The sequence below is a fragment of the Polypterus senegalus genome, chromosome 2, assembly GCF_016835505.1.
Source record: "Polypterus senegalus isolate Bchr_013 chromosome 2, ASM1683550v1, whole genome shotgun sequence".
NCBI lineage: Eukaryota > Metazoa > Chordata > Cladistia > Polypteriformes > Polypteridae > Polypterus > Polypterus senegalus.
The window spans coordinates 178,637,326-178,647,242 of record NC_053155.1 but is presented as its reverse complement, the minus strand read 5'-3'; the positions used below and the strand labels follow the sequence as shown (position 1 = coordinate 178,647,242).

The following is a 9,917-nucleotide window of genomic DNA, read 5'->3' as shown; positions in this document are numbered from 1 at the left end:
AGAATCACAGTGCAAACCTAATACTAGCTTGACAAACCCTGTCTTGCCTTGCATACACCACTTTAGAAAATGTAATCTTGTAACAAAACAGGAAGTCTTAACTTTAATTTCTAAAATGAAACATAATACTAGCTCCTTAGATCCAGTGCCAACAAAACTAGTAAAAAGCTCAAGTTATCAAACCATTACTTAAACAGTCAGACCTAGACCCACATACACGTAATAATTATATTCCCATTTCAAATATACCATTTCTCTCTAAAATACTTGAAAAAGTAGTCGCCAATCAGCTTCAGTTTCATCTTACACATCACAGTTTATTATGAGAAATTCCACGCTGGTCATGGTACAGAAACGGCACCAACATATGTTGCACATTCTGATATCCTCTGATGAAGGAAATTCCTGTGTAATTATGTTGTTAGATTTAAGTGTAGCATTTCGTACCATTTGCCATTTCATTTTACTATACTGGCTGGAAGCTGACATAGGGTTTACAGGCACTTTTTAATTCTTTGTAATCAAATCGATTCCAGTAAATTCAGAAATGTGCTGACAGTACTCCATCATTATACACAGAAGTGAGATATGGTGTCCTGTAAGGCTCAGTACTAAGACTGTTACTGTTTTCTCTTTACATCCTTCCACTGGGATCTATCATTAGAAAACATAATGTTAATTTTCACTTCTAGGCAGATGACACACAGTTTTAAGACCAAATGATGTTTCTTGTTTTCCTTAATTAGATGTGTTAGTGAGTTAAAGGAGTGGATGGATGAGAACTACTTGTTGCAGAACACATAAAAAACGGAAATGTTTATTATTGGAGGGAATGATGCTGATTGCAACAATATTTTGTCATTATTTAAGTCAGCTGGAATCACCATTACTTTTATTGTATTCATCCGCAATCTAGGCATTATCTTGACTCTAACATGCTAAAAGCAGTCCTTACAAGACTATCCAAAACATATATTTTCCATCATAAAAATGTTGGAAAATTAAGACAGTTTTTAAATATGCAGGATACTGAGAAATTAATTCATGCATTTATTTCTTGTAGAATTGGCTACTGAAATGCAGTGTTCACTGGATGCTCAAATTGTTCCTTAAACAGCTTTCAGTTAATTCAAAATGCTCCTGCCGGAAGAACAAGAAAATATGAACATATAACTCCAGTTCTTAGATCCTTGCACTGTCTACCGGTTAAGTTTAGGGCAGATTTCAAAATCGTCCTTTTAACATACTGTATAAAGCCATAAATGACCAAAGCTCATATCTGAACATATCTTTACTTACAAACCAGAGTGCACATTGACATCTCAAGATGCTGATCTGCTTATGATTCAAAGGAATTATAAAATAACAGTGGGAGGTCAAGGTTTTACTTACAGGGCCCCAAAGATGTGTGTCCTAGGTGGGGTGGATGGACATTGCCCCTGTAGTAGTTGGTATCATTAGACTTTGACAAGCTATTTTTTAGGGGTCCCAGATCGTGTGCCCCTTCAGTAGCACAAACAGTACCCATTTATGTATATACCCCAGACATCATGGAGAGTGCGCCCCTTGGTGGGCAAAGCATTTTCATTTTTACTTTCATAAACGATGCCCAGTGGGTAATAGTACCCAATCAGTATCAACAGAGTTCAACAACCGGAGAGGGTGATCCCCCCTTGGTGTTCAGAACGTGCACTGCTTAACTTTCATAAATGGCACCCCTCAGAAGACTGTGCCCTAGACAGCTGCCTGTGTCACTTAATGGATTTACCAGCTCTTGACAGAAAATGTAATAATGCCCGCTGTGTAACTCTGGTGTGCTTGGAAAGCAAAATTGGATAACACTGACTTAAAAACTGTATGGACAACCCAATCAATATTGAATGACAAATAAGGTCAAAGAAGTCAATTGTAACTAAAAAAATGTTTACTAATCTAATCCTGGCAAAATCTAAGCGTGATCAGGATGAACTTTCAAAGTTTAGTCATAATGAAAAAGAAATGATTTTGCATATATTTCCTTCCTGTATTTATATCTAATTTTTTGGTTGGAAATTCACAATTATATGTATATTTTGCCCAGAGGGGACTGGGCGGTCTCATGGCCTGGAATCCCTGCAGATTTTATTTTTTTCTCTTCTCTTCTTCTCTTTTTTTTGTTTTTTCTGTCCCCCCTGGCCATTGGACCTTACTCTTATTCTATGTTAATTAATGTTGACTTGTTTTATTTTCTTACTGTGTCTCTTATTTTTATATTCTTCATTATGTAAAGCACTTTGAGCTACATTCTTTTGTATGAAAATGTGCTATATAAATAAATGTTGTTGTTATATTATATAACTCCTAAGGTTTATATGTTAATGTTAAAGAATCTGACCGTGTGCAATGTAATGTAAAGGAACAACGCATCTAGAGAAATTATATACATTAGCAATTTGGTATTTCAGATTGGAAGATTTCATATACATAAAGCTAAATTAGCTAATAGTGATCTTCTACTGTTTATTACGTTTAAATCTGAACTTAAGTGGTATTAAACTTCATTAAGTAAGCTGATAAACATAAAGGTAATGAGGACAACTAAATGGTGTAAAAATAAATCAAGTTGATGTAACAAGAATATCTCTGGTTTCCGATGGACGACATCGTCTTGCGATTTACGCTTTGAGCATCAATAATAAAGCTTTTTAAAAAGCGTTACTAAATCCCGTTGTTTCAGCGGCGGGCAGTTATCGTAAGGTAGTCGGCATTGGCGATGAGCTCTCTGGACTTCTGCGCACGGCGTGCTGTATGGAGTGTGCGCTACAATGTATTTCCTAAACATTTTTTAAATTGTACTTTTATTTTGGGCATGGATTACGGCGATTCATGGTCACATTATTTATTAAGTCGTTTGTCTGAGTAATACTATGAATATCGTAACGTACTGTCAGGTTTAACATGCATCATTGCAGTAGCTGATAAAAACTATAGTCTCCTGTTGCAGACGAGACATTCTGAAGCCTCAGTCTGATTCAGTGACCTGAGACACTCTGAGGCCTGCAAGATGACGCCAAAGTCGTCAACATTTTCTTTACACTCCACCCGCTCTCCAGACCTACTAGGGAAGAATCAGGCCCCCAAGGATTTTTGGTCATATAGAATTCATTGTAAGAATACATTAAAATTAAATAAATCCAGCGCCTTTCTTTTTGTATGCCAATTGTGACACGATAATTAGGGAGGATAAAGTGCGTTATAACTTGATAGGCATTGTTAGACTTTGAGAAGCACCGGAGTAAATAAACGACGTATACTGTAGTACTATTATGAAATACTGTACTGCAGTAATAGCACAAAACACATAGTACGCATAGCACTGAATCACGGAGTGAATAGTCAAAGGAACTTCTGCAGTGTAGAATCGCATGGCTTACTGTTCACACAAATTACATGGATTATTCGATTCCTATTAAGGAAATTGACTATTAATAAAATTATTAATGGTGAATTGTATATGTAGCAGCAGACACAGTGGACAAAATATACCTTCTGATGTTTTGTACTATACTGCCTTAAATAAAAGTAATGTTTGGTACATTGTCTTGCTTTATTATGGTAAAATATGATGACATTGTAAGTCTTATTATGCATTACTTTTTACATACTTCACTCATTCTGCACTGGTGTTCTGTTCTGGGTCCAGATCTGAATGCCTTCGATAGGTGACAAGTTTCTGAAATGTGAAATACACAGGCTTCAAAGCAAACTAGTCCGTCTGAAAATGTTGCTAAACAGGTCTGAAATTAATATTAGGGCCATGTAATGTGGGAGTTAACATAGTGGGGCACGAGGGACACGTATCCAGATGGCGACAGCAACGTACGGGCTTCGTAGTGTCTAAGGTGCACATATCTGTTACACTCTAAAGGATGCCCTGGCTACAGCTGAACAACAACGCGAGAGTACAGCAGTATTACTAATGAGAAGTGCGCCCGGAACTGTGGAAGTGAGTGAGGCGTGCTAGCTGTACGGAGTGTATTTCGTGTTGCCTCTCTAATTGGGTGTGGTGACGGCAAGAGAGAAGTGTTTATTTCGGTATGTCTTAATACTGTATACGGACGGAGATGCCGGGCCTTTCAGAAAAGGAGAAGGTGGGCTGTGCAGAGATTCTACAGTCGATGGAAGTGGCCGATCTACTGGCCCTGAAGGACACTGTTACAAGCCGCATGGTGGAAGTGGAGAACGTGCAAGGTAAGGTGGTGAAGGAACGGTATTCGGAGAGCCAGGTAAACGAAGTAGACGTCATAGGTAGAGGCTTGGGTACGATTAGGGGTGGATATGTTCGGGGTTCCTTTGTAATCCGTGACAATGGCATCGTTATCCTGCATTTGACAACCAAGTAGGTTGAAGGGTGACTTTTGTTTAGTTCTGTATTACTGTGAACATGTAAAAATGTTTTCATTTAAACGCATCACCAGTGGAGTAACTGGAATCTGATTACAGATCTTCTTTTAGGAGTGCCGTATATTTATCATAAATTTTATACGTTACTTCATTCTGCCCTGCAGAAGCGATACAAGCCATTCTGAGTTACAGCAGTAATGCCGAAGAGCTACTGAAACGCAAGAAGGTGCACAGGGACCTCATCTTCATGTACCTAGCGAGGCAGGGCTGTGTTGTGCCACCCAGCTCTGAGAAGCATCAGCTCATCTCGAAGACTTTGGAGCACTGGGCCTCACACAGGGTCGTCATGCAGGTATTTTGTACTTCTGATCGGACGAACTTTAGCACTGCTTGTGTTGACGTCCTAAAGTGGAACTGAAACGGTATTCCCTGATTTCCGCCTGGCGCTACAACATTCGGGTGCGTTCGGAGCTTTGGTTAACTGATATGAAAGATGGGGCATTTCTCATATTTTTATTGCTTTATCAAAGAGTTATCACATTTTTGTGTATTACATACTTTTGTAACAATGAATCATATTAAAACGTATAAGGGCACATATAAGGGCTGTGGTGGCTCAGCAGCTTTCATACCCACAAGATCAAATTCAGGTGATGTGATAATGACATCAATATCAGCCAGCTTATACTATATGATCAATAAAATGAAACTACCAAAAATAATTATAAAAGAAAATGAAAAATACAAGCACAAAATCCACTCAATGAAAGAACAAAAAAAGCACCTGAAGTATGTTTTCCATTTAATATTAGTTAATTAGTTGTAATTTATTAAAACCATGTAAATACCTAAGAATCTCAAAAGAAAGTGCTCTGTTTTATAACAGGAATACCTAAGGTGACACTGTAAATTTTAGTTTTGATCTCCGAATCCAAAGAAGAAAAAGTAGTTGTTCATACCATAACCTCATCTCTTTGTCATACCTTACACTGCTAAGCATTTGTTTTAGCACAGCACTTAGCTCTTTGTGCACAATGCAAACTGTTAAACACAGTGCAGTCCTTGTTATAATCCCCATAGCTATGACCATACATGCACTGCAGTTCCCTTTTGTAACCTCATGCTATCATTATGTCACTTATGGGAGCTTAACCACTTAACGTGTGATTAATTAGTTCAAATCACTATTAGCTGCAGGTTGATAATGTCCGTTCTCTACAATAATATTCTTCAGATAATGCAGCCGTGAAGTGGTTTATAGTGTAACATAAACACTGTTCACTCTATGCCTTTTGAACAGTACTAACAGAATTTCTTTTCTCTTTCAATCATTTCTTGATAGGCAAGTTATTTTGTAAGTGTGTTTTTCTATGCACACGACTCCCCTTGAGATTTGACTGGTAATCCAAGAGGCTGTCAGATGGGTAAAAGAGGGAAATATGCCAAATTTTACAAGATTAAGTAACTGCTGTTAAAGCAGAATTGAAAGAGTAAACTAATTCGTAGCTGAAGTGGTACAGAACATTTCTTTGTTGTATAATAAACAAGTTTGCAAATTCTCCAATTCTTTTCACTGAAAGATTTTACCTTTTCAAAGCTTTGCACAGGGCAAGCTGTTTCGGATATCTCGATAAAAAATTGAACTGTATCAACACATTTCCTTGAAGAATAAGTATGGCACATTTGAAGAAAACTGGTCCAGGGTCATCCGGAGGGGTCCTCGGGATGCCACCGGCCTGCCGCGGAAAATACCCGATGACAACGGAGCGATGCCCTGCCGCCAGGGGTTGGTTTCGGTCCCTTAGCCACGTCCGGAAACCGTACCGAAGGGCAGAGGGTCATCCGTCAGGAAGGTCGAAAAAATTAAATGTAAAAAATTAAATACCGGCACGAGACCGATAGCCAACAAGTACCATAAGGGAAAGTTGAATAGAACTTTCGAAGACGATCAGATACCGTCGTAGTTCCGACCATAAACGACAGAAACAACAGTGTTTAAAATAAGTTGATTTTTTATAGACACAATTAATATCATACCAACATTAGGGGTTTAGTGCAAGCTGCCGTTGATGCTATTTATATGTTTTTCCTTAGGATGTGTCTGTATAATCTGTTAATGTTATAAACTCTTGGACCATCTAGTTTGAACAGCTGATCACATGTGCAGTGAAATCTGCTACTGCTGCCTACGTAATATTGTACAATCAGTTTTGCAATGCACAGTGGTGGACAGCAGTTTTCTACTGAACGTCAGCAAGGCAAACAAGTTGATTGTGGACTTTGGGAGAACAAAGCAGAGGCACTACCATCCCTGCAGAATTAACAGCACTCAAGTAGAGTGAGTGGATAGTTTTTGATACCTTGGTGTCTACATCACAGAGGACCTGACTTGGTCCAAACACAGCAACACCTTGCTGAAGAAGTCCTGACAACATCTTTACCATCCTGACACCCCAGAGGTTTTATGCTGCCCTCCCTTGAACACAGGAAAGGTGCTATATAAATAAAATGTTATATTTATTATTATTACTGAAGAACTTCTACATATCGACCATCAAAAGTGTCCTGAGGGGAAATATTACTGCCTGTTTGGAAATCGCATGTCTGTGCAGAGAGTGGGATGGTCAGTTGAACACATTACTAGGTGTGCACTTTCTAATGTCCAGGATATCTTAACCACACAATATCAGAATGTTTTGAATTAGAAAATAGTGAAAGAAGATTATTAGTAAGTAGAAAACACCTGGACTGCCAGTTTTCATAGAAAGGTGGTTTATGTTCCTCTTTTTCTTGCTTACCGTAAAGGACATCTTGTAAAAGTTGATCTTTAAATTCATGCCATGCATTCTGTACAGCAAGGCAAAGGTCGACAGTGTTAGTGAGCTGCTCATTGGCCCTGTATTCAGGCTGACCTCATGCTTTGGTATGTGCAAAAGTGTCCTGCCATCTCTTCGCTTTTCTCTTTGAAATGGCTCCTGCTGTTGGCTTGACTCTGAGCTGAAGTTGTAGGTGGTTTTGTTTTTTTGTGGAACAACAGTATGGATAACTTTGTCATACAAAAGGACTGTATGACTTTCAGTTTTTCTAAAAACAACCAGTCTGCTGAAACAACCTGGAGATGTCCGTTTACACAGGCAGCTTTCAGTGTTTATCATGCCTGCAGTGTGTATTCGCAGTCGACGTGCATGTGATTGGCTTGTGCAAGGTGAAACACTCTCAGCAGACGTTACCTCTGTACTTTTCTTGGCAGGTGTAGCATGTGCCCACACCACCATTTGCTGTGGGAAGGACCCGAGGTCCAATCAAGTTGCTTGGGGTATCCCCCACCTCCATATCTTTGCTACAAGAGCACTTTTACCAATTTAACCTCTCAATTAAAACCAAGATCAAGGTTTAAGGCCCAGTCGTTTGTAAGTTGTTCCTTGACTGATGGACACCCCTTAGCATTTTATAATGTATGTAGATACCAGCCAACTCTACAATGGCATCTTCTTTGTGCTGTGGTCTGAGAAGTACTATTCACTGCCGGAAGACCATTTGATAGACTGCGGATGAGCTTCTTCCTACAGTCTATCTGCATCCCACATGAGGACAGTGCCTAATGATACCCTATTATTTTTTCTCTTATTTATCTGTTTTAATATTAATGCACACTACTGATGTCTTTGAACATATTGGTTTTGTTGATATTTATAGTGTTCTGTATTCATCATTTGTCTTTTTAATACTCAGTCTTGAGGTTTAGTAAATAAGTCATTCACAACATTGTACTGTGTGTAAGTTTATGTGGGAAATAACATTTTATTTGATTTTTATTTTAGGAAGCTGAGGGATCAGTTCAGCATAAATCAAGACAATTTACAAATTCCAACAGCAACCAGGAAATCTCGCATAGCATTGATTACCAAAGTTTGGGTGAGCAGTTTTGCCAATGGTTTTACAAGCTGCTTAATTCCCAAAATCCCCTTCTAGGACAGCCAGAACAAGAGTGGGGCCCTCAGCACTTCTGGGATGATGCAAAGCTGAAGTTTTGTTACACCGTAGCAGAACAGAAATTGGAGGAGTACACAGGGGCTGAACTGGTCAGCTTGCGCCTAAAAGCACTTGTAAGGGATGAACAGCTCTTTCTGCACCCAAACCTTGATCGAACTGGAATGAAATGTGTGTCTTCTCCTCATGGATTGGTAGTGGTGGCTGTAGCAGGAACAATTCACCGGAACAGTGTGTGTCTGGGAATTTTTGAACAAGTGTTTGGCCTTATTCGTGCACCACATGGAAACAATAATTGGAAAGTAAAGTTTGTAAATTTAAATATTCGAGGCCAAGATGTTATCGAAGAGGGACGTACTTCACGAATGCTTCCTGTTCTTACATACAATAACCAAGAGCTGCAACGCTTTTATAGTTGAACATTATCGTATGTAAAATTTCAGTTTATGAAAGTACAGTCAAACATGTTTAACCAATTATTACAATTTACATTAAAAAATTGCTTTGCCCTCTACTGGTTTGAGGTTAGTGAGCACAGACTAGTTAAAAAAAAACAAAAAAAAACACTATAATATACTGTAATGCATTTTCTTATTTTGCAGTTTTAGCCATGCAAGGGTGAGAGTAAGTCTTTTATAAGGTTGCTGTTCAGGTATTCAGTTAAAATTTCAGATACTGCATTGTGAAGTTATGTTCATTCTTTAGGTTTTACACTTTCAATCAAGCCCCAGTCCCAAAATTCTTTTTTTTTATATGTAATTTAATTTTACCAAGTTTCCACCAGAGGTGTTGAAGTTTGCTTTTATTGTCAAGTAATGAATTTCAAGTCAAGCTGAAGTTGCCAAAAAAAAAAATAAATTTTTAATAAGGACTGTCTTCTAGTTCAGTGGTTTCCAACCTGGGGTCCACAAGGATATGTTATGGGTTCCATGACAAAATGGGGGAAAAAAAGAATCATACAATTTTATTATTTAAAAAGTTGTAAATAATAAAGCATTTATTTAGTTCACCTTGTCTCTCTATTATATAAAAAAAAAATCTCGGGTCGAGACGCGATTTTCTCTGAGACACTTTAACATCTCGCGAGACAAGGAGGACAGCTGCTGTACAGGCTTTTAAATGTTCGAAGCGCAGTGCGACATGCAGATCACGCAGCATCGCACAAGTAGCAGCAGTAGCAAGCCAGCTGATCGAGCATAGAGGTGGTTCAACAACTGTGTTTGTTTCCCACTGTTTAAGAGGGGGTTTTAGAGGAGCAACTGCATCTCCTTAGCGTGCATTCAGCCCCCCTCTTCACCACATGAGAGGCAGAGACGCAAAGTGGTTGGCGCATGGTGCACTCCTGGGGGGTAGGGGTGAACAAAGTAAGCAGGGGGCTAAGCCCCCTAGTATTTTAATAATATTATCACTTCATTAGTGCACGTGCCAATTGCCTAATCATAAACATGCTTTTCAAATGCTAGTGAAGGGTACCGTAGATGTACACATCAGGGCTGTGGAGTCGGAGTCAAGGAGTCGGAGTCAGCAAAAAGTTAACCGACTCC

General features: G+C 38.8%; 1 protein-coding gene across 1 annotated transcript; it reads left to right on the top strand.

Moving 5' to 3' along the window:
- The first annotated feature begins 3,957 nt into the window (after window positions 1-3,957).
- On the top strand, window positions 3,958-9,316 carry c2h3orf38 (chromosome 2 C3orf38 homolog). The gene is made up of 3 exons (XM_039744975.1): window positions 3,958-4,230; window positions 4,548-4,735; window positions 8,205-9,316. The coding sequence occupies exons 1-3, from the start codon at window positions 4,104-4,106 to the stop codon at window positions 8,790-8,792; spliced, it is 903 nt and encodes a 300-aa protein (XP_039600909.1). The 5' UTR covers window positions 3,958-4,103; the 3' UTR covers window positions 8,793-9,316.
- The last annotated feature ends 601 nt before the right edge of the window (window positions 9,317-9,917 follow it).

Coding starts and splice junctions, on each gene's coding strand:
- c2h3orf38 (XM_039744975.1), top strand. CDS start 4,104: ATGCCGGGCCTTTCAGAAAAGGAGAAGGTGGGCTGTGCAGAGATTCTA. Junction 4,231..4,547: donor GGAAGTGGAGAACGTGCAAG/GTAAGGTGGTGA, acceptor TCTGCCCTGCAG/AAGCGATACAAGCCATTCTG. Junction 4,736..8,204: donor CACACAGGGTCGTCATGCAG/GTATTTTGTACT, acceptor TTTTTATTTTAG/GAAGCTGAGGGATCAGTTCA.